We start from the raw sequence: 24,468 nt of genomic DNA, 5'->3' as shown, positions 1-24,468 counted from the left end.
CAGAGACAGGGTACCAGGAAGGGATGGGACACGCCCAGGGCCACACAGACAGCTGGAAGCTGAGCTGGGTCTGGAGCCATGTGTCATTTCCCACCTGGCAACTTTCCTTTTCAGGGGTAGACTGAGAAGGCGGGCATGGTGGTGGAGGCGGGGAGGGGCGTGCTAGACAGCTCATCAGGTCCACTTCCTCCTCTTCCATCTCATCCTCTCCAAGATCCTTCCCACCCCAGGCAGGAGAAACCATACTCTCTGCCCTATGCTTATACTGTTTGGTGTCTGACTGTCCTCTGTCCAGGGGAAAGTTCTACCTAATATCAAACCCAGCCTCTTCAGAGATTCCCTTTCCTTCCTTCATTTAACAAATATCTGCTAGGCACTAACGTCCCTCCCCGGAGTATTTTAGGCCACAGGAACACAGCAGGGAACATGACAGCCAAGTCCCTGCTCCCTTGGAGCTCATGTCCACCGAGCTGTGGGGCTCTCACTGGGAGGCAGAATGGGTCACTTAAATCTAGCAAGTACAGCCTGCAGGGCACAGAGTCATACATATGCGACAGGGCTGCACTGCAACTGTCCAGTTACTGTTACTATGGAGCAAACTATCCCAACACTTAGTGATGTGTGACAGCTGATATATTATGTTCGTGGATTCTGTGGGTTAGGATAGGGCAGGCACAGGAGAGGGTGGCTTAGCTCGACTCCACGGTACCTGGTCCTCAGCTGGGAAGACTAGAAGGCTGGGGGAAACTTGATGGCAGGGGGCCCAGAATCACAGGAGGCATTCATTCATATGCCTGGTGGTTGATGCTGGCTGGCAGCCAGGTTGTCAGCAGGAGCTCCCACATGTGGTCTCTCTGCAGGGGCTAATTTGGGCTTCCTCACAGCATGGTGGCGGGGTTCAAGGATGAGTGTCCCGAGACAGCCAGGTGGAAGCGGCATCTCCCTTTTTAGCTAGCCTCAGAAGTCACAGAGCATCACTCTGCTGTGGCCACAGCCCACCCAGATTCAAGGCAAGGAATGCAGACATTACTTCTTGATGGGAGAAGTCTTAAAGTCACAACATGAGAAGAACATGTGAGGTGGGAGATACTGTGGCCATCTTTGGCAAATACAATGGGCCCCGTGGGTGTTTTAGGAGTTCACAGCCTTTGGGGAGAAGCAGAGTGTTAAAGAATAGTAGCTGTCATTTCCTAAGCACTTATACCTACCAGGCACTGTGATCAGCCTGCTCTGTATATCATCTAGCAACCTCGATGGTGAGTACTGTTAGCCCCGTTTTGCAGATGGAAAAACTGAGGCTCAGAAATGCTACACTGTCTGCCCTAAGTCATACAGCTGGGATTTGCACCCAAATCTGTCTGCCTCCAAAACCATGGCCCTTAACAATCTGCTACACTGCCTCTCCCTCCCTGTCCCGCAAAGTGTGGTGAGAAGCTTAGACAAGTAGCTTGGGGGTGGGGGGTGCGGGGTGTTCAGATCTGGGAAGGCTTCTTGGCAGAGGTGACACTTGAGCAAGGCCTTGAAAGATGTTTTAAACTTGGACATCTGGGGAAGGGAGTAGCATTCCTGATGGAGTAGCAATGGGATAGAGGGATCACCCAGGGAGTACTGACAAGACTCGGAATCCTGGTCTTAGACGCACTCACACACCAACACATTGTAAACTGTGCCCTGGGCAAGGCAGGCTGAGGCTGGCGGCCAGTGGATGAACTTAGTCCCCAGAAAAAAAATGCAAAATTGGCCCCTGTCCCTTTCCACCGTATTACCATCAGTTTCCTCCTTCAGCGGCTGGGAATGGGGTGGAGGTTCCCCCAATCCCCCACCTCCACATGCAGACCTGGGTTTGCCCTTTGGAGATGGGGTGAGTCTGAGCTGCCTCTGGTTCACTCGCACAAGTTTTTGCTAAAGCAAATTGGGCCTCAGTGCAGGTAGCGTCCCCTCGGCAGGCTTGTGTTAGGGCCTAAGAAATGGGAAGTTAAATGTTTGCATCCGTAGGAATCTCGAATATTACAGAAGCAGTTCCCACCCCTTCCAGGCCTCTCTCCCTTTCAGGTCTTCCTCTCCTACCCACCCTCGGCACCCCCTCCCTCCTCTTCTGTCCCCTAACTCCACTCTCCTGTCCCTCTCCAGTTTTCATCTTTCTCTGTCTCGCATCTCTCCCAAGTCCTGTCTCTCAGTCTCTGTTTTCCTCCTTCTCCTTGCGCTCTCTCCTTCACTCTCTTTGGGCTGAGGGGAGCCCCCTCTCTTCCCGGACAGACAGTCTAATTGAAGTGGAGCATTCTAGAGAATGTTAATAGGAAAGACAGCATTAATTAGCCAGCGCTGGCATAATTAGCTTCCCCTTCTCACTGCCTGGCCTCTAACTGGATAATGAGTCTCTCTCCGTCCAAACAGAGGGCAGGCAGGACAAGGGGACGGGCCATGCCCGGGGATGCCGGAAGGCCTCTTGCCTTTGGACCACCCTGCTGGAGTCCTCAGGCTGCCCTCTCCTGCCAGGCCCTCCTGCTGCTTGTGCCCACGTCTTGGGGAGACAGATGCCCGGCCCCTGTCTGTGCCTAAAGGTTTGACGTCCCTGGAGCTGCATATTAAGTGGTCTGAGCCCGACAAACAGTGGCCACAGCTGCAGTGTCCCAGAGAGGGGGTGGGGAGCTATTGAGAGTTATTGAGCGGAACTATGACAGGCATCTAGCCCTGGAAGAGCCGCGTGGGCACTGGCTGAGCACATTACAGTCCCCAGAGAGAAGCAAAGAAATCTGCTCAAGTGATAATATACTCCACAGACTGAGCGTGCTTCCACCCTTGACACGCCCCACAGCCATGTGAGGCAGGAATGGCCACCTCTGTTTTACAGATGAAGACTGAGGTTCAGGATGCAAACTAGGGTCTGACTCCAAAGAGCATGCTCTTTCCCTTCTACCCTGATACTTTTGGATGCCTTTACAGTTGCTCGTTAAATAAAAGTGATTGCAGCAAAGTCACACCTCACATTGGCTTTGAGTTCTAAAATCAGAGGATGCAGCAAAAATTGGGAAATCATACATCTTCAAAATTCCCCTCGAATATCCCTTACACGGGGAGGAATTTCTCTTCTGTTTGCAACTGGGCTGTGATTCTCCTTTTTCTGTGACCTTGAAAGCCCTGATCTAGTTGGGAGATGTGATGGGCAAATAATAGGATTTTTCTTTCTGTTTTGTACACATGTGGTTGAATTCAGTTAAGTGCCTGCTTGATGCAATTCCATTGTAGTATTTGTCTTGGTTATGAGTGGGCAGGGTTAACGCTCAGGGTGGGCGACTGCAGCTACTGGGCACCATCCTCTCCTTCTCTGCAGCCTGCTGACCCTCTCCCTCTCCTGTAGGCTATGGACCCGGAGGATGACCCCTTGCTGCAGGATGTGTGGCTAGAGGAGGCGCAGGAAGAGGAGGAGGAAGCAACGGGTGAGGCCTTTAGGAGGGCCCAGAAGCCGGGGCCCCAAGCTGGGGCAGGGGGGCAGTGTTGCTGGCGGCACTGGACCTTGCCCTCCCGGCCCCCAGCGTCAGGCTTTTGGAATACACTGGGCTGGGCCTTCACCAATCCGTGCTGTGCGGGGCTGGTGCTCTTCCTCGGCTGCAGCATCCCCATGGCTCTTTCAGCCTTCATGTTCCTCTACTACCCGCCGCTGGACATTGACATCTCCTACAATGCCTTTGAGATCCGCAACCATGAGGCCTCCCAGCGTTTCGACGCCCTCGCGCTGGCGCTCAAATCCCAGTTTGGGTCCTGGGGCCGCAACCGGCGCGACCTGGCCGACTTCACTTCTGAGACGCTGCAACGCCTCATCACAGAGCAGTTGCAGCAGCTACATCCAGTCAATCGCTCACGGCCGGCCACCCGGGCCCCGTACCAGGTCCCTGCCGCGCTGCGGCTTGGCCCAGGACTGTGGGACACCTCCACCGCTCAGAAGCCAGCAGCCAATCGGAGCGGGCGTCTTCGGCGAGCGACTCCACCCCTGGGGAGCCTGGCAGCCAACCAGAGTGAAGCCCAGGTGAACCAGGGACTGGACAAGAATGGGCGGCGCCAACCCAGCGCCCCTCCCCCCACGGCGGCTGCGGCCAATCAGAGCCGTGCCCGCCGCGGCGCCTCGCGCTGGGACTACTCACGCTCCTATGTGAGCGCCAACACCCAGACGCACGCGCACTGGCGCATCGAGCTCATTTTCCTGGCGCGTGGCGACGCAGAGCGCAACATTTTCACGAGTGAGAGGCTGGTCACAATCCACGAGATTGAGCGCAAGATCATGGACCACCCGGGCTTCCGGGAGTTCTGCTGGAAGCCCCATGAAGTGCTGAAAGACCTGCCGCTCGGCTCCTACTCTTACTGCTCCCCACCCAGCTCGCTCATGACCTACTTCTTTCCCACTGAGAGGGGTGGCAAGATTTACTATGATGGCATGGGCCAGGACCTGGCCGACATCCGGGGTGAGCAGCCCTGGGTGTGGGTGGGGTGGGGCCTGTAGGGACCAGGTCTGAAGGAGGCTGGAGGCGGGGCTTGTAAGGGGTGGGGACTGAGGGTAGGTGGGGCTTGTAAGGGAAGGGGGTGGTTAATGAGGCTGGGAGCGGGGCTTGGAGGTTAAGGGAAGGCTTGATTCTTGACTCAGTGCTTTACAGACTGGTCGGAGGATGGGGTCGGAGTTGGCTGTGAGGTGGAGTCAGGCTGGAGCTGAGTGCTGGGCAGGCCTGGGGGCCATCATTGAGGAAGGGCAGGGAGCTGGGGTTGGGTGTAAGATGGGATCTGAGGGAGTTAAGGAAGGTTTGTGTGCACACCTGGATTGAGGGAGACTGGGAGTTATGCTGTGGCCAGAGTTAGGCTTGGGGTGGGGCTTGGGCGTGAGGTTGGTTAGAGGGAAGGTGGGGTGTGGTTACAGAGAACTGGGCATCTGGAGAGAGGCTGGGGTTGCAGGAAGATCAAGGTGCATTAGTTTGAAGTACGTTAGGGATGGGACTTGAGAAAGGATGGGGAGGGGCCAGAGGTTGGCTGTGGAGGCGGGGCTTGGGTTTGCCTTTTAAGGGGCACATGGGCGGGGTTCTAAGCAGGTGGAGGTGGGACTGGGATGGGAAGGAGTTACAGGACTGCAGAGACTGAGCCTTTGAATTAGGTGAGGTTCAAGCTGAAATGAAGGTGTAAACTTAGTGGGAGCCGCATGAGCATATCTGGGGGGCTGCTCCCCTTGGACAGCTGTGATTTCTCTAAACCATCCGTTCTATTAGAGACAGTTGGAGGTAGCCCAAGCTGGGACAGTTTTCCATTTCCTCAGAAAGGGGGTGAGGTGTTGAGGAAGGCAGGATGTTGGAGGGTTGTTGGGAGCTGACCCACTGAGCTCCTTGGACCCCTTGACCTGTGCCCCTGCAGGCTCCCTAGAGCTGGCCATGACTCACCCGGAGTTCTACTGGTATGTGGACGAAGGCCTCTCTGCAGAAAACCTCAAGAGCTCCCTCCTGCGCAGCGAGATCCTCTTTGGAGCGCCCCTGCCCAACTACTACTCGGTGGACGATCGCTGGGAGGAGCAGCGGGCTAAGTTTCAGAGCTTTGTGGTCACCTATGTGGCCATGCTGGCCAAGCAGTCCACTAGGTAGGCAGTCCAGCTGCACCCGGTGTGTGCCTGGCCTGTCCTTGTTTGTACCAGGAAAGGGCTGTATTAGCATAGGGAATTGGTTTCCAGGTGGTTCTTTTCTCATAAACCCCAGATCCCCTTACCTGCAACCTTTTCCCTAGGAGATCTTTCTTTTCAGATCAGGGGCAGAGCCAGATACATCCTCATCATCACTCTGACAGATGAAAGGACGCTTTTCCTGATCAGTGCTGATAGTTTAGTGAACATGACAGCTTTGGAGGAACTTCTGCCCTCGAGGTCTTTGGTGTTGATTTTCTCCTGAGGTGGTGCTAGAAGGCTTTGTGGAAAGAGTATTGACCAGGGCATAAGGAGTTCCTCTCTGCTTCTACTATCCAGGGAGATAGTGGGCAAGTCACTTCACTTCTCTGGGCCTCTGATACTGGTAAAACGGGGATGATGACTCCTGCTACCCTTCTGCAGTCATTAGGAGGAGACGAACTAAGAGATATGAAAGAGCTTTTGGGCAGTGGGTGCTTTGATCATCCTCCAGCCCTTGGGATGTGTGTCTGAGAATACAACTGGGCCTCTCGCCACCAGGAAAGACCATTGGACAGCTCATCTGTCAGTCCTGCAGGGCAGTAACTCTAGTGCCTCTTGGTCCTCTGCCCTGACAAGTCATCCCCCGGCACAGGAGGAATGAATCTGACTGAAATACCCTCGTTCCTTTATTGAGCAACTACTGTAATAATCAGAGCTAACATTTATTGTGTGCTTACCCTGTGCCACACACTGTTCTGAGCCCCTTATACACACCATAAGCATCTTAAGCATATTAAGTTATTAGGTTATTATGGATAACTTGTGGATTTGTTTCTTTGGTCTGTTCTTTCACTTGGTTTTTGGTCATGTAGTCCTGCCTGTGAGTATGCCTGGTAATTTTTACTGAGTGATGAACATTATATATAAAAACATAGAGGTCCAGATGATGTTATTTCTTCCAGAGAAAGTTTATCCTTCCCTCCACTAGGCAGATGGAGTTGTGACTGATCACCTTAAATAGTCAGCAGTTACACAAAGTCGAGGCAGGTTTGCAATACTGAAAATTCTCAGCCTACCTCTAGTTTGCCCTTGGTTCTCTAAGATGTTCAACTGAGAGCCTGGAGTATTCTGCAGAGCCCCTTCCCCTGACAGGTTTCAGACCCTAATCTTTGTCTCTCGAAACTGCTAAAAATATCTCTACTCTGGTTTTTCAGAGCCTTTCTGCTTAGCTTTGTAGCCTCATACTCCACACAGCCCCAGTATTTGGCAGAAGTGCTGAGGAAGAAACTGGCTTTATGCTATGCTGGTCTGCAAGACTCTGCCCAAAGCTCTGCTAGTTTTTCTGACTCCCCACCTAGATTTTTACCCTCATGCCTGTGTTCACAATCAGCAAATACCTCTAGGGTAAATGCAGCTGTAGAAGGGAAGCTTACCTTTTGTAGGTTCTCTGCTTTCTGGAGTCTTAGCCCTCTAGTTCTCATTGCTTCAGGAAGTCTCTAATGTCATTAAACAGATGACTTCTCAATTTTATCTGACTTTTTAGTAGTTCTAGGCAAGAATATTGTTCTTGCATGAGCTATTCCTTTCTACTTGAGAGTAAAAGTTTGGGCCCATGTCTTTTTATAGCCAGTAACTAAGACAGGACCTGGAACCTAGAAGGCATTCTATAAAAGCTATACAAATGAATGAATGAATAAACAATTGATTGAACTTTCAGTTTTCTACTCTAATGAAAGATCAATTAATCCATTTAGTTCAACAAAGTAGATAATCCAAAGATCTTTTCTACTTGGTTTTTAAATGTCCTGTTTGGCTTTTTAAACAGCTTTATTGAGGTATAATTGATATACAACCAGTTGCATATACTTAAAGTTTACAATTTGATTAGTTTTGACCCATGTATACACCATGAAACCTTCACCACAATCAAGATAATGAAGAGACCCGTCACCCCCAGAAGTTTATTCATGTCCCCTTGATAATCACGCCATCCTGCCTCACCTTGCCTTCCCACTGCCACCCCAGGACCACTTTCTGTTTTTTATCACTGTATATTCATTTTCATTTTCTAGAGTTTTATATACATGGCATCATATAGTATGCACGCTTTTGATTGCTCTCTTTCACTCAGCCTAATTATTTTGAATTGTATCCATGTTGTTGCATGTGTAGATGGTTTATTCTTTGTAAATGCTGAGTAGTATCCATTGTGTGGAGATGCCACCTTTTGTTCATCCACTCAGCTGTTTATGGGTATTTGGGTTGTTTCCAGGTTTGGCTATTGCAGATAGAGCTGCTATGAACAAGCCTTTGTGTGAACAAGTGCTTTCATATGTCTTAGATAAATACCTAGGAGTGAAATGACTAGATCATATGGTAGGTGTGTGTTTAACTTTTTAAGAAACTGTCAAGTTGTTTTCCAGATTGGTTGTACCATTTTGCATTCCCACCCAGCGTATAAGAACCCCAGTTCCTCCACAACCTCTCTAACACTTGGTATGGTCAGTGTAAAAAATGTTAGCCATTCTACTAGGTGTGTGGTGATATCTCATTGCAGTTTGAATTTGAATTTCCCTAATTACCAGTGATGTTCACATGCTTATTTGACATCCATTTATCTTCATTGGTGACTATTTAGATCTTTTGATCACTTTAAAACTGGTTTTACATTTAGATCTGTGATATTCCATTTTTAATTAATCTTTGTATATGTGCAAGGCATACACTATAAACACTCTGTATATATTGTAACATGCCGATATTTATTTATTATTTTTATATGACTATCCAGTTGTTCCAGCATCATTTGTTGAAAAGATCATTCTTTCTTCACTGAATTGCCTTTGCATCTTGGACAAAAATCTTTTGTCCGTATATACGTGAGTCTGTTTCTGGGTGCTCTGCTCTGTTCCATTGATCTATTTTTTATTTGCACACCAGTATTACACTGTCTTGATTATGGTGGCTTTATACCATGTCTTGTCCAAGTGTTAGTCTTCCAGCTTTGTTGTTCTTTTTCAAAGTTGTTTTAGTTATTCTAGGTCCTTTGCATTTCCCTATGAATTTTAGAATCAGCTCGTCCATTTCTCCAAATAAAAGTCTGCTGGGATCTTGATTATGATTGTGTCAAATGTCAGTTTGAGGGGAACTGACATCTTAACAATATTAGTCTTATGACTAATGAATGTGGTGTATGTGATGTCTTTTGTCAGATTTATCCCTATTTCATATTCTTATGCTATTGTAAATGGTATTTTTTTAAAAATTTCATTTGAAAAGTGTTAGTCGCTAGCATATAGAAATATAATTGACTTTGGGTCCTGCAACCTTGCTAAGCTCCCTTATAAGTTCTAGAAGATTTTTGGTAGATGACATTTGATTTTCTACATAGTTAATTATGTCTTTTGCTAATAAAGACAGTTTTACTTCTTGCTTTCCAATTTGGATGCCTTTTATTTCTTTCTCTTGCCTGAATGCACTGGCTAGAACATCCAGTACAATGTTGAATAAGTGATGAGAATGGAGAACCCTGTATTATCCCTGACCGGATTATGTAGGTTTTTTTGTACATGTCCTTTGTCAGGTTAAGGAAGTTCCCTTCTATTCCTAATTTGCTGGTGTCTTTTTTTTTTAATCAGTAAGGAATATTCAGTTTTCTCAAATGTTTTTTCTGCATCTAGAGGGAGATCATACAGTATTTCTTTTTTAGTTTAATATGGTGAATTACATTGATTGAGTTTTTAATTTTAAGCCACCCTTGCATTCTTAGGGTAAATCCCCCTTGGTCATGATCTATCATCCTTTTTATATAGTGTTAGATTCTATTTGTATTCTTTGTTCATTGGTATATGTTCATGACGGATACTAGGCTGTAGTTTTCTTGTAATATCTCTGTTTGATTTTGGTATCAAAGTGTTTTACAGAATGAGGTGGAAAGTATTCTCCTCTCTTCAGCTGTCTGGAGAGTTTGTATAGAACTGGTATTATTCTTCCTTAAACGTTTGATAGAATTCACCAATGAAACTGTCTGGATCTGGAGTTTTCTTTATGGGAAGGTTTTAACTACAAATTCAATTCTTAAGTATACATATAGGGCTATTAAAGTTATTTCTATATTCTTGTACAAGCTTTGGTAGTATATTTCATGAAATTTGTCCATTTCATTGAAATTGTCAAATGAACTTGTCAAATGACATTTCATTAAAATGTCAAAGTGATTCACAAAAATATTCCCTTATTATCTTTGAATATTTATAAAAACTGTAGTGATGTCCCTTCTTTCATGTGTGTTTTATCTCCTTTTTTCGTGATCAGTCTGGCTAAAAGTTTATCAATCTCATTGATCTTCTCAAAGAACTAGCTTTTGGTTTCATTGATTTTTCTTTAGTATCATTCTGTTTGTTTATTTATATATTTATATATTTATGCTCTGATCTTCATTATTTCCTTTCTTACACCTACTTTATATATAATTTCCTCTTGTTCTTCTTTCTTGCAGTAGAAGCTGAGGTCATTGATTTGAAAGCTTTCTCCTTTTCTAATATGGGTGTTTATTGCTATAGAATTACCTTTGAGCATTGTTTTAGCTCATCTCACACTTTTTGACATATGCTTTCATTTTCATTCAATTCAGAATACTTCCAATTTTCCCTTTTGATCTCTTCTTTGGCCCTTGTATTATTTAAAAATGTGTTAGTCTCCAAATATTTATGAATTTCCCAGATAGTGTTTTGTTGCTCATTTTGAATTTAATTCTATTATGGTCAGAGAACATGCTTTGTATGACTTAGGTTATTCTAAATTTATTGAGTTTTGTTTTATGGTCCAGAGTATGGTCTGTCTTGCTAAATGTTCCCTGTGCACTTGAAAAGAATGTATATTTTGCTGTTGTTCGGTGGGGTATTCTATAAATGTCAATTAAGTCAAGTTGGTTGATTATGTAGTTCAAGTCTTCTATATCCTTACTGATCTTCTGTCTAATTGTTCTAGCAATCATTGAGAAAAGGGGTTTTGAACTGTTCAACTATAATTGCAGGTTTGTCTATTTCTTTTTTTATTTCTATCAGTTTTTGCTTCATGTATTTTAAAGCTCTGTTGTGAGGTCCAAAGCATGTAGTATTGTTGTATTCTTTTAATGAACTGAGCCCTTTATCCTTTTTAAATTACTTTCTTTATCCCTAGTAATATTCTTTGCTCTGAAATTGATTTCATTTGTTATTAATGTAACCACTCCAGCTTTCTTTTGATTCATGTCAGCGTGGTATATTTTTTTCTGCACTTTTGTTTTTAACCATTTGTGTCTATATTTAAAGTGAGTTTCTTGTAGGCAGCTGTGTCTTGATTTTTTAAAATCTAATCTGACTGTCTCTGCCTTTTAATTGGGGTGTTTAGACCATTTACAGTTAATGCATTGTTAATATGGTTAGACCTAAGACTATTTTATTTTATTCTCTTTGTCCCATATATTCTCAGTTCCCTTTTTCCTCTCTTCTGCCTTCTTTTAGACTGAGAATTTTTTATTATTCCATTTTATTTCCTTTGTTGTTTTTTTAGCTCTAAATATTTTGTTTAGTGGTTGCTTTAAGGTTTATAGTATACATCCTTAAATTATCAGTGTATCTTCAAATGATGTTAAACCACTTCATGTATAGTGTATACTATATATGAATAGTATACCACCATTTCCTTCTGCCTGGCCTTTATGCTATTGTTGTCATATATTTTATGTTCATATATGTTATAAACCCCATGCCACATTATTATTATTTCTGTTTAAACAGTCAGTTATCTTTTTAAAAGATTTACATAAGAATAAGAAAATTTTGTACATTTATTCATGTTGTTATCATTTCCAGTCCTTTTTATTCCTTTGTGTAGATGTATATTTCCATCTGTAATCATTTTCCTTCTGCCTGAAGGACTTCCTTTAATATCTCTTGTAGTGCAGGTGTACTGGAGATGAATTCTTTCAGCTTTTTAAAAAATTTATTTATTTTTGGCTGCGTTGGGTCTTAGTTGCTGTGTGCGGGCTTTCTCTAGTTGTGGCAAGTGAGGGCTATTCTTCATTGCGGTGCGCAGGCTTCTCATTGCGGTGGCTTCTCTTGTTGCAGAGCACAGGCTCTAGGTGTGCAGGCTTCAGTAGTTGTGGCATGCAGGCTCAGTAGTTGTGGCTCCCGGGCTCTAGAGTGCGGGCTCAGTAGTTGTGGCGCACGGGCTTAGTTGCTCCACGGCATGTGGGATCTTCCAGGACCAGGGCCCGAACCTGTGTCCCCTGCATCGACAGGCAGATTCTTAACCACTGTGCCACCAGGGAAGCCCCCTTTCAGCTTTTGTATACTGAAAAAGTCTTTATTTTGCCTTTGTTTTTGAAATATATTTTTCAAGATATAGAATTCTGGGTATAGAATTCTGGGTTGACTTTTTCCCCAGTTGGTAAAGGACCTTGCTCCATCGTCTTCTCACTTGCATTGTTTCTGAAGAGAAATCTGCTGTTATCCTTACTTTTGTTCCTCTGTGTGTAATGCATCTTTTTCCTCAGGCTGCTTTTAAGATTTTATCTTGGTCACTGATTTTGAGCAATTTGATTATGATGTGCATTGTTGTTGTTTTATTCATGGTTTTGGGGGGCTTGGGGTCCATTGCTTGAGCCTTTTGAATCAATGGGTTTATAGTTTTCATCAAGTTTGGAAAACTTTCAGCCTCTTTTGAGAAGTCACTAACCCATATATTAGGCTGCAGTGAAGCCTGGAAACTCTCTCAAGCCAGTAAGTCAGGGTAAGCATAGGGTCCATTTTGCTTCTCACCTCTCAGTGATCACCATTCTTTGTTATCTCATGTCTCATGTATTTTCTTATGGTTTTCACTAGTTTCACTGGGAAGGTAAATCTAGATTTCACTTTGTTACTCCATCTTGGCCAGAAGCAGGTCTCACTCCTGTTTGTATTTTAAAACCCAACTTGACCGGCTTGGTGAAGTTTTTCTTATTAAGAACAACTGCTGTTAAATGCACACTAGCGGTGTAAAACAGTATCTGAAAGCTGGTTTGAATTTAGAATTTTGCTGTGGATAATTGAGAATTGGGAGGTGACATAGAATTTGGCTATAATTGATGATTATTTGTGTAGAGCAGTGGCCTCAACCTCACTGATAATTCAGTCCCACCCCAGACATTCTGATTTCATTTGTCTAGAGTATGGCTTGGACATCAGGATTTTTGGAAGTCCCTCAGGTGATCTTAATGTACAGCCAAGGTAAAGAGACACTGGTGAGGTGGATGGCTCCCAGACCTCCTCTATCTCTGATCCACTCCGTCTTTCCTCTCTCTGTGTCCTCCCTCCTTCAGCAAAGTGCAGGTTCTGTATGGGGGGACGGACCTCTTTGATTACGAGGTTCGCAGAACCTTCAACAATGACATGCTCCTGGCCTTCATCAGCAGCAGCTGCATTGCCGCCCTCGTCTACATTCTCACCTCCTGCTCAGGTAGGGTTTCTTCAAAACCCCACGTGGAGCCAGCCCCTTCTCTTCTTCCAGTGTGCTTCTCTCTGGACAAAGTCTTCCTGCTCAGGAATGCCAGAAATGGTCTTGAATCCACTATGTCAGAACTGGTGGGGGGAGGGGTGCTCAGACATCACCTTCTAACCCCAGGCAGGTAGACTGAGGTTCAGAGGCAGGTTGGGCCATGCCCAAGGGCCCCCATCCCCATGACCTCCCACAGTTGAACGTGTTTCCCTTTGACCATCTTTTTCTTGCCGATAAACTTGCTGATAAGTTTTGGGGAGTCTGGAGTATCGGACACCTTATGAATTATTCTGTAGCCTGTTCTATAGTCCCAGTCAGCTGCCCTTGGTCCCCCAGTTTACTTTTCCACCACCATCTCCCCATATACCCTAGCTGCTTCTTTCTGCATATACAGTAGGTACTCCCGGTTGCTCAAGTGAATGAGAGATTGGTCATACCTTCAAAAATGGAAAAGACATTCATTCATCCATGTAACAGATATTGATTGGGCACCAACTATGTGCCAGATGCTCTAAGGTGCCAGGGATCCAGACACATGGTGAACATCACAGACACACTTCCCACCCCCATGGAACCTCTAGTCTACTGGGGTGACAGATGTAAATATGTAACAATTCCCCACTAGCACTTGAGACAAGTTCTGCAAAGATGAACCTACTCAAAAATGGCTTCATTTGCGCCTCAGGCCTCCTGCCCAGCCCCTTCTCTGGGTGCAGAAAACTGTGCTGGGCTCAGATGGGGTGGTAGAGGTACTCCCTGGGGTTGGGGGTGTGTGAGGCAGGACCCAGCAGGGGCCAGGGACACTGAAGAGGTGCGTTCCTCTGGGTCCACCCACTCCATCCGTCCCCTGTGCCTCTTGCCCTGCCCAGTGTTCCTGTCCTTCTTCGGAATTGCCAGCATCGGCCTCAGCTGCCTGGTGGCACTCTTCCTGTACCATGTGGTCTTTGGTATCCAGTACCTGGGCATCCTCAATGGGGTGGCTGCCTTCGTGATAGTGGGCATTGGTGAGTTGCCTCTGTTGCCATGGTAATGGGCCTTGGGAACTTGGGAACTCTGTCCCCAAAAGGGCCTTCTTCCAGGAGGCAAAGCCTGGCTTCCATGGGGACTCCAGAAAGTTCCCTTCCAGACCTCGGAGCCTTGGAATTGGGGTGGTGGGTGGGTAGAATATGAGTGGTGGGGGATCCTTGGCATATGATAGGTGGAGCCCCCACGGGCTGGAAGGAATGGGTAGCTCTTCTGGGTGGAGGTTAAGAATGGTGGGAAAGGTGGGAAGGGGGCTGAGGTTTGGAGGAAAGGGCCTGGTGCTGGTGGGGACGGGGGTGAGGAGCCAGGAGCATGGAGGGTGGGGCTTGGGTTCCTGGCCCAGGCTGGGTCTGACCGTGGACACAGCAGAGTGACCCTGAGCCCTGCTGGCCCGGGGCTCCCTCCCACAGGCGTGGACGACGTCTTTGTATTCATCAACACCTACCGCCAGGCCACCCACCTGGAAGACCCGCAGCTGCGGATGACCCATACCATTCAGACGGCGGGGAAGGCCACCTTCTTCACCTCCCTGACCACGGCCGCCGCCTATGCAGCTAACGTCTTCTCCCAGGTGGGAGCCCGCCCTGCCCCCGCCCTGACCTCCCTGTCCCTCCCATGCACGCCTGGCCCCTGGTCTCTGCTCTTCCTACCCGCCCCTTCTCTTGGGACCACGCAGCCTCTGCCTCAAGGCTCCTGCCACGTCCCTCGAGTCCATTCTTTTCTCATTTTTAAAACAAATTTTAATGGAGTATAGTTGATTTAGAGTGTTGTGTTAGTTGCTGGTGTACAGCAAAGTGAATCAGTTATACATTTACATATATCCACTCTTTTTCAGATTCTTTTCCCATATAGGCCATTACAGAGTATTCAGTAGAGTTCCCTGTGCTCTACAGTAGGTCCTTATTAGTTATCTATTTTATATATAGTAGTGTGTGTATGTCAATCCCAGTCTCCCAATTTACCCCTCCCCCGCTTAGAGTCCATGTTTGCTACTAGTCGTCATTACCAGAACTTAACCAATGGGAGAATTATAATAATACAAACAGTGTTTCTTACTGATGCTCATTAATGATAATCCAACCTCCGTCCTCAAGGGCGTTTGGCGGTTTCCAGAGGCCCCCGGCTGGTAAGTGGTGAGCCTGCCCATGTCTCCTGAGCGGGGTCCAGGGCCCTCTCCACCCACTGGCTTCACACCACAGGGTCATGCCTCACACTCACTTTTCTCTCGCTGACCCCGCGCTCCTTCACGTCTGAGTTGGGTTCAGGAGAAGGATCTTCGGCCAGGTCCTTGGTGCCAACAGAGCCTAGAGGACAGTGAGCCTGCCTGAATCTGAGAGGTTTTGTGACCTGGGCTGAGGATCCTGTCTAGAAACCACTAGGTGCTTTGGAATTCTCCAGGCCTGTCTAGAGAACCACATCCAGAAAACAGGCAGAGCTGGGTTCACATCCCACCTCTGCCATTTTCTGGCTGTGTGACCTTCAGCAGGTTGTTTAACCTCTCTGAGCCTCACTTTCCTCATGTGTGGATCATCAGGGACTGACAGGAGATGACTGTGAAAGTGTTTCACAAACAGTGAAGGCCTGTCTGCTTGTGGGCTACAGTTTCCTTCTGACTGCCACGCCCTGTGCAGGTCCCTGTGACCCTGGGCAGGGAGCACACCCAACCTCCCTATTCCCATCACAGCAGCTTTCCCTCCCTTCCCCCTCGCTGAGCCGTGGCCTGCTCCAACAGGGCACGTCTTCCTCTGTCCTTCATGTAATCACAGTTATGGAGCGCTTGCTCTGTGCTGAGCACTGTTCCGGGCAGAGGGCTGCAGTGTGGACCAAAGGTGGGACTCTTCCTCCCCTGCCCTGCCCCTGGCACCAGCCTGGCCCTCTGACCACCTCCTAGGCCAGTGCCTCTGGTCCAGCAGCCCCGGCCTCCTCATCCTGCCTCAGTCTGAGGGTGGTCGGGGGTCCTGAGTGCCTCGCTGCAGAGCCCCCAGGCCCCCTGGGCTCCAGGCCTGGTGGTCCCACATCCCCCCTCTACTTCCCCATTGCCAGATCCCGGCCGTCCACGACTTCGGCCTGTTCATGTCTCTCATTGTGTCCTGCTGCTGGCTGGCTGTGCTCTTCACCATGCCTGCTGCCCTGGGCATCTGGAGCCTTTATATGGCGCCGCTGGAGACTGCCTGCCAGACCAGGTGAGCCAGGCAGGGGGGCGCGTCCTCCTCTCAGAATATCCGTAGCAGGCCCTTGGGGGGCCATTCAGCACACCCTCCTGTCTCCCAAGAGCCTCGTGATTCACCATTGAGCACCTTCCATATGCCCAGTCCTATGCTGGGCACTACTGGGGGAGCAGAGGAAGAAGAGAATCCTGTCCAGTAGTTACACCTGACCACCTACTATGTGCCAGGAAGTGGGCAATGAGCTTTCGTACGAGATCTTACTGCCACCCTCCCCAAGGACCCTGGCAGCTGGGTCCTCTTAGTTCACCCATTTTATAGACAAGCAAACAGAGGCTTGGAGCAGTTGGGCAACTTTCTCAAGGTTACCCATTTAATAGGCGTGGAGCTGAGATTTAGACCACATAATCTGACTCCGGATCCCATGCTCTTAGCCGCCACGTTAAATGTCCTCAAGGTTCTCATCTTGGGAGAGGAACACTATTTAGGTGCAGTGAGTGGTGTGCAGAGTTGAATGGATCAGCCCGGAGCCGCTGCTGAAGGTCTAAGGGTTGGGGGTCTCGTGGGCCAGGTGGTCAGTGGCGGGGGGTGGGGGGGCGGGGACAGTGACCAAATGGAATCCAGCCTGGGTGGCTGCCTGGGTTGGGAGTCCTGAGGAAGGATGGAGGGTCTGGGCTTGGGGCAGGGCATGCATGGGCAGGACTGTCAGGGGTCCACGACAGCATCCACCTGACCATGGTGAGCCAAGGAGGGGCAGCGAGGAGCTCAGACTCGGGCCTGGGACACGCTCAGCTCTCCCCCACACACCTCCTGCTTCAGGGCCACCATGTATGGTGGTACGGGTTGGGCACTGGACAAGGGCACTCTGGCCGAGGCACAGCGGTCTGCACTATAGACGTTCAGATTTGACTATTTCTATGACAGTTTTGTGACATAGAAGCAAAGTGTCTCGGGTAGAGGGCTCCTTGTTTATAATCTCTACAGAGACCCCAACTAAGCCCGCCCTGTCCCGCCCCCCAGTCTGGGGGCAGTGGGCGCAGCAGTCTTCCCAGTCCTGGGCTCCAGCCTCAGCCTCTTTGCCTGGCGGCTGCGGACCCTTGGACATGTTACCTAACCTCTCTGCATCTCAGCTTCCTGTTCTATAAAATGGGTACATGTCACCCCGTGAGGATTCATGAGAGAATCTTACTCACCGCCTGGCACGTAGTATTCCTGGCACATTCACCGCGTGCATTGTTCTTGTCCCCAGTCCCTAGGGTGAGCCTTGTCTCCCTCACATTCACTCCAGCCGAGGCCTCAGCTACGTCCTCAGCCCAGCCCCGCTTCCCCGTCCTCCTGGTGTCAGGGCCCTGGGCACACGATGTGGGAGACATGATTCCCCTGCTTTGGTCACCTTGATGCTTGGGCTGCGAGTCATCGTCCCCTCTCCCTGGGTAATGGCTGCTGTCACCATTTGTGTCCCCAGAGGAAGAGTGGCACCCAAGGGCCCCAGGGCTAGAGAGGACTCAGGTGCAGGCTCCTGGAAACCTGTGATGAGTGTCCTATGTGAGCTGTCGGCAGCAGTGTGATACCTGGGTTCACATGTAGCCGGGACCTTCGCCCCCTTCCCTGGACACCCAGGACTCACCCCCTCCTCCCACTGTCTCCACAGCTGCCACCAGAAGTGCGGCTGCAGGAGCTCCCTGCACTTCCCCGGGGACGTGTTTGCTGCTGCTGAGCGGGCTGGGGGCAGCCCTGCTCAGGGCCCCATGCCCTACCTGGATGATGACATCCCCTTGCTCAATGTGGAGGAGGAGCCAGGTGAGAGCTGGTGCGGGCCTCCCGCTGAGCCTGCCGGGACCCAGGGGCTGCCTCGGCCAGGGGAAGTAGCCCTTGGCGAGCTGGTATGAGGACAGGCTGGTCCTGAGGGGAGGGCAGGACGAGATCCCCATCGAGCGTTTGGGCTTCCCTGGAGAGGGCAGGGACCAAGGTGGGCTCTGACCCGCTTCTGGGCCGGCCCTCTGACAGGCCGCTGCTCTGCCCTGGCAGTGTCGCTGGAGCTGGGAGACGCGTCCCTGGTGTCTGTGCCCCCCAAGGGCCTGCAGCCAGCCCCCGATGCGGGCAGCCGGGGGCAGCTCATCGCCCAGCTGCAGGAGCTGCTGCACCACTGGGTCCTGTGGTCGGCCGTCAAGAGCCGTTGGGTGATTGTGGGTAAGTGGGCTCTCCACTCTCCTTTCCCCCATCTTGCAGCTTCTCCCAGTGCCTAAGGCGTGGGGGACAGACCCCACCCCATGCAAAGAACGTGCAGGCATTGGGAGCCCACTCCTGTTCCCCAGATGAGCTAGAGGTCAGAAACCTGGGCTGGTGTCCCTCACTCTCGGAGCTTTACCCCACTTCCTGTGTAGAATAAAGCTGCTTCCACGATAGCTGTTGCTTATTGAGCACCTACTATGTGCCAGTCGTGAGGCTGGGCAGCAGAGCAGAGCGCCCAGTGCTTGGGCTCTGGATTTAGACCAGCTTGGCTAAGTTGGAATCCTAATTCTGCTGTGTACTAGCAGTGTCACCTTGACTGTGCCAGTTAGGCTGAGCCTCCGTTCCCTGTCCTATGAGTGAGGATAAGAATAGTATCTATCTACTAAGGCAGTTGTGAGGAAAGCCACAGTGTGTGTAAAGAACTGAGCCCAGTGCAAGGCATGTAGTAAGTGCTCAACGAAAGTTAAGTGCTGCTATTGCTATTATTAGCATTATTATCATCACTGACTGTATTCAGGTCTGTGTAAGATCGAGTGGATATGCTGGCTGTTTACAAACTGTTAAGGGCTCTAAGGTGGTGGCTGGTTCTTGTCCAGGAATGTGAGCTTATAGCTTACAGTCTGACCACCAATGACACATGTAACAACCGGCCCCTACCTCCAAGGGACGGACCCCTAGCAGCCTCACCCACAGGCTGGCACGCTGGGCCTTTGCCTACTCCCTTGGGATACTTGCCCCCCCCTTCCCCATCCTGTCCCCATAGAGGGAGCAGCTCTTTCCCAGGGCTCTGGAAGCCCCAGCTGCGAATGCCTCCACCCCGCCCCACCCCTGGCCCCAGCCCTGCCTAGCGCAGCATCCTTTCCTCGCAGGGCTCTTTGTCTCCATCCTCATCCTGTCCCTGGTGTTCGCCAGCCGGCTCCGCCCCGCCAGCCGGGCCCCGCTGCTCTTCCGGCCGGATACCAACATCCAGGTGCTGCTAGACCTCAAGTACAACTTGAGCGCCGAGGGCATCTCCTGCATCACCTGTTCAGGTGAGGGTTTCCTGCCAGGGTGTCCCCTGTGGGCCCCTGCTCCTTTTGGAGTCCACGTCTCCAAGATGAGAGATGTGAGATCCAGGCTCCCCATCACAGTATGACCTCAGGCAAATCACCCCACCTCTAAGCCTCAGTGTTTTCACGTTTCATTAAACGAATACTTACTGGGTGCCAGCTGTGCTGGTGCTGGGGAGGCCGCAGTGGGCAGGACAGACTTCTCGAGCTCAGGGAGTTCATTCCACTGCTGGGGCAGGCCATATAATAGTAGATCTGAGCTGTGGTGGACTAAAAGGAGGGTGACTGGGGAGCTCAGCATCATGGAAGGCTTCTTCCTGGAGGAGGGAATGTCTAAGGCAAGACTGAGCCTGCCTGGGTGGCAGGGAGGGAGGGAAGGAGTTGACCAAGCTGGGAGAGGAGGGGAGAGAAGCGGTCTAGGCAGAGGCGATCACCAGAGTGGGAGAGACCAGGGTCAAGTCTGATGGAGGTAGTTGCAGGAGCTAAGGCTAGCCAGGCGGGCTGGGCCAGGGCCTGCTGGGGTACAGTGAGGAGTCTGGATTGTATCGTAATTGGCACTGGAAGCTAGTGGAGGGCTTTAAGCAGAGAAGGGCCAGCTGCTGTGTGGTCGGAGGGCCAGCGTGGAGCGTGGCTGGGAGCCCAGGTGGGAGTCTCGTGCAGTCATCTAGACAAGAGACAGTGGGGGCTGGAGCCGGTGTGGCCGATGGTGACAGTGAAGACACGAGGTTTTTAGGAGGTGACCCACAGGACTTGGTGATGGAACGCGTGCCGGGGATGAGCTAAGAGGTGAGATAAAGATGTCTGCTTGCCTTAGAGTTAGTCTGATCCAGGCTCTCGTCTTACAGAGGGGAGCCTGAGGTTGGAGTTGGGGCGGGGGAAGTCGACCCAAGGTCATACAGCTTTGCCGGGTGGTTAGAAACCAAATGAGAAGACGCTTGGGTGACTGCTTCCAGCTCCCGCGGGAAGACCCGCTGACTGCTGTAATTGCCTTCATGTAATTAGGGTGGTGTTCAGATTAACCTGGCCTTCCCCTTGGTAAATGGCATTAGCCGAATGCATGATAATTGGCTGCAGCTCAGAGAGGTGCCTGAGGAGCCCCTCCTAAATTGGCCACATCCCCGCTCCTCTCCCACCTGCCTGGGCATCGAATTTCGCTCCAATGGCACTGCGGCTGCAAGGCCTCCCACCGTCCCTCAGGGCCTGTCTGCTCCCACTTCACAGATGGACAAACCCTGGGATGGTCCCGAAGTTCCTGGAAACATCTGGAGAAGGGCCAGGACCCCAGCCCCAGCCCCTTGTATCTCTTAGCCTCTGAACTGCCCCTTAAAGGGGCCCTTCAGGCTGTAGCAAAAAGATTTTCGGCTTTAGGGGCAGACAAGACCCATCCTGATGGGGCTGTGCCTCTCACTTCCCCTGAAGGCCATGTAACCTCCCTGAACCTCTGCTTGCTTGGGGCAAAACAGGAGGTCTCCCCTGTCTCTGCTAGTTGATAACATGCCGTTTCTAATTATTCCTGTTTATCAAGCATTCATCGCAAGCCAGACACGTTGCTAAGCGCCTGAGACGCAGCATCCCCTTTTGTCCCTCACCCACCCTCTGGAGGTACCCTCTGGGTGTCATCCCACCTGACAGAGGAGGGAAGTGAGGCGTGGCGAGGATGAGCAGGGTGGGCTGCGAGTGTCCTTCTCTGGATGGGGCTGGCAGTTTCCTTTCCTTTGCCTCAAGATTCTTGTAAATTCAGCATTTGGCCTTTCTTCAGTTCCATCTAGTTTCTTTCAGACCCTTGACACCACCCGCTTCCCAAGCTGAGGGCCCTGGGGCCCATGTCCCTCAGGTCATCTCTCTCCCAGCCTTGGCCGGGCCCAGCCAGGGAGGCCCTGCTGTCTGACACGGTGCGGGGGTTGGGGGGGGTGGGTAGGTCTGTTCCAGGAGAAGCCCCACAGCCTGCAGAACATCCGGACGTCCCTGGAGAAGAAGCGGGGCTCGGGGGTGTCCTGGGCCGGCTGGCCTGAGGCCACTCTACAGGGTCAGTGGGGAGTGTTCACTGGCTGGGTGGGGCAGTGGGAGGTCCTTGTACAAGGGTGCAGGGGCCCTGTGGGGAGAGCACATTAAATCCATGGTTTGATTCTCCTTCGGGAACAAAAGCCTGTGTTCTTGGGTCACCGTGGAAGGGTCGGTGCGGGGGTGAACCTGAGGCCCTTTTCCTTCGTCCCACCAGCTCTCTTCAGCCAGAACAGGGCGGTCCCTTCTTGCCGCCACCGCAGCCTGGCTTGTGGTGCACTGTGAACCGCCTTGTGTGGCAGATCCATCCTGAGTGTCTGGGGGCGGGCGGGGCGTCCTGAACACTGGAGGCGGGCTTATCCCTGCTGGGGTCTCCATCAGATGTGGGATGCCAGGATGCACGTGGGAATAAACCCCCCACATGGGGCAGTTCTGCGTGTCCTTGTCATCACACGCCATCGTCCCCCCTCTGTGCCCACCATCCTCACCAGCAACACACCCGCACCGTTCACGCCAGGCCTGGGACATCGATGTTGGCGTCACCTCCACTACCCTAGTTCCTACTGGCACACCACCCCATGGCTCCCACCATCTCTGTCACTCCCTCTACCCATGCTGCCACCCCATCCAGTGTCCACCACCACCTCCCCTCCATCTATACCTGCACCCCATCCAGTGCCCACCACCACCTCCCCTCCATCTATACCTGCACCCCATCCAGTGCCCACCACCACCTCCCCTCCATCTATACCTGCACCCCATCCAGTGTCCACCACCATCTCCCCTCCATCTATACCTGCACCCCATCCAGTGTCCACCACCAACAACTAGTCCCCCATCATTGCCATGAGCTCGGTCCGGTAGAGAGGAACAGAGCCACCATTCAGAGATGACCCCAAGGTCAGGCTCAGCTCCTCAGTCAGCAGAGCAGAGGCTGGGCTGTTGCAGGGTTAGGGGAAGCCAGTCGAGGTGATTGTCCCTCCTCCTCCCCTCATTTGTCCCTAGACTCCCCGGGCACTGTGTACGTCTCCAAGGTGGAGAGCAAAGGCCACCCGGCTGTCTACAGGTTCTCCCTCAACGCCAGCCTGCCTGGCCCTTGGCAGACCGTGTCCTCTGGGGACGGGGAGGTGCCCTCCTTCCAGGTGAGCCTGGCTGTTGTTAAGTGAGCTGCCACTACCAGGGGAGGGGGCCCTCAGTGCCACACTGGTGGGCACTGGCCACATGGGGGTGGGGGCAGGGCCTGCGAGGATGGAGCTGCTCCAGGCAGGTGAGGACCCTCTCCCACCGTCAGCCAGGCCTGCGGCAGGGACCTGCAGAGTGGTGAGAGCACGGGCTGCCGAGTCAGCCAGGCCTGGGTTCGAGTCCTGGCTCTGCCATTTATAACCTGTATGTCTTTGGGAAGATTATGTAGTCTCTCTGAGCCTCAGTTTCCTCATCTGTGATACGGGGACATGAAAGGTACCAGCCAGGGATGTTGGAGGTACGTGAGGCAAGGCCTGTGCGTTCTGTAACATCTGGAACATAGGAAGTGCCCAGTAAAATGGGAGCTGTTAGTTAGGTTGTTGTTCTCAGCCGTCTGTTCTAGCGTCCCAGAAAAGGGGCTCCCAGGGCCAACCCAGGTCTCTGATTTTTCCTCTCAGGAATGATTTGTGTTTCTTTAACATGTTACACCTCCTGGGTGACAGTTCCACATGTCAACTCATTTGTTCGGGGTTTATATTTCCATTCGAAAGATGGGGTGTGTGAGGCGTTCCCTGGCTGTGACCTTTGCACTGCGGTTCTCGCTGCCTGGAGGGCTTTCCTTCCAGCTTCATGCGTGGCTGGCTCCCCATTCAGCCCAAATGTCACCTCCTCCTAGGACCCTATCCTGACCATCCTTGCCAGTTTGGCCTCCTCTTCCACTGCCCCATTCGTCCTGTGCCTTATCGGCCTCATAGTTAATTCAAGGCCCTTCAAAGAATCTGAAGCCATCATAATTGGCAGCTCCAGGAGGGCAGGGACCAAGCCTGTCTGGCTCACAGCCACATCCTCAGAGCCCAGCTCAGGGCCTGGCTTGGAGTAGATCCTCAGTTGTAGGAAGGACTGAGGCTCAGAGAGGTAGGGAAGGATTTGCTCCGTCTTTAAACTTGAACCCAGGCCTCCTGTGCCTCTGCCCAGGTCTCTACCCCCCGACTCTGGGGGCTGGAATGGGGGCAGGGGGCGGCGAGCGCTCCGAGGAGGGAGGGGACCGAGCCTGAGGCTGGGCCCAGGCCAAGGCAGCCTCCCAGAGTCACCTGTCTTGTCTCTGTCAATCCACTGCTTAGGTGTATAGAGCGCCTTTTGGTAACTTCACCAAGAAGCTGACCGCTTGTATGTCTACAGTAGGGCTGCTCCAGGCGGCGAGCCCCTCCGGCAGGTGGATGGTGACGACCTTGGCCTGCGACACCAAGCGGGGCTGGAAGTTTGACTTTAGCTTCTACGTGGCCGCCAAGGAGCACCAGCACACCCGGTAACAGCCTCGCAGATAAGTTGGTTTCCACCAGCCCGGCCCACTCGTTTGCCCCTCCCACGACACCTTTCGGAAACCCCAGTCCATTTCTACCCATCTGTTCAGATGCTTCTCGCCCAGGACTGGGGATCGGGGACGCCAAGACGCCAGGCCCGCAGTTCGCTCCCCCACCTGCAGCCTTCACTCTGCATGGCTCCCGCGGGAGGCGCAGCGGCTGTCTGGCCCCTCAGCACGCCAAGCAGTTCCCAACGCAGAGCCTTTGCGTTTGCTATTCCCTGGGCCTAGGCTGCTTGCCCCTAGCTCCTCCCGGGATTGACTTGTTCTCAAGATTCAGGTCCTTACCCAGATGCCTACCCACCCCCA

General features: G+C 51.1%; 1 protein-coding gene across 5 annotated transcripts in view; it reads left to right on the top strand.

The window, feature by feature from the left end:
* DISP3 (dispatched RND transporter family member 3) overlaps nt 1-24,468 on the top strand; it is a 51,374-nt gene that overhangs the window by 15,571 nt on the left and 11,335 nt on the right. For 3 of the 5 annotated variants that reach the window (XM_060311216.1, XM_060311219.1, XM_060311237.1), the window contains exons 2-13: nt 3,359-4,457; nt 5,389-5,608; nt 12,972-13,108; nt 14,017-14,151; nt 14,581-14,741; nt 16,214-16,353; nt 17,987-18,135; nt 18,343-18,525; nt 19,437-19,598; nt 21,535-21,642; nt 22,623-22,759; nt 23,921-24,105. In XM_060311216.1, coding sequence (XP_060167199.1) covers nt 3,362-4,457; nt 5,389-5,608; nt 12,972-13,108; nt 14,017-14,151; nt 14,581-14,741; nt 16,214-16,353; nt 17,987-18,135; nt 18,343-18,525; nt 19,437-19,598; nt 21,535-21,642; nt 22,623-22,759; nt 23,921-24,105 — 2,813 coding nt within the window. In that variant the 5' untranslated portion in view covers nt 3,359-3,361. The remainder of the gene's footprint in view (nt 1-3,358; nt 4,458-5,388; nt 5,609-12,971; nt 13,109-14,016; nt 14,152-14,580; nt 14,742-16,213; nt 16,354-17,986; nt 18,136-18,342; nt 18,526-19,436; nt 19,599-21,534; nt 21,643-22,622; nt 22,760-23,920; nt 24,106-24,468) is intronic. The other 2 variants (XM_030865751.2, XM_060311225.1) reach the window with 1 other exon arrangement.

Source organism: Globicephala melas, chromosome 1 (assembly GCF_963455315.2).
Source record: "Globicephala melas chromosome 1, mGloMel1.2, whole genome shotgun sequence".
NCBI lineage: Eukaryota > Metazoa > Chordata > Mammalia > Artiodactyla > Delphinidae > Globicephala > Globicephala melas.
Note: the sequence above shows the minus strand (reverse complement) of the source record. Positions and strands in the feature narration are given on the sequence as shown.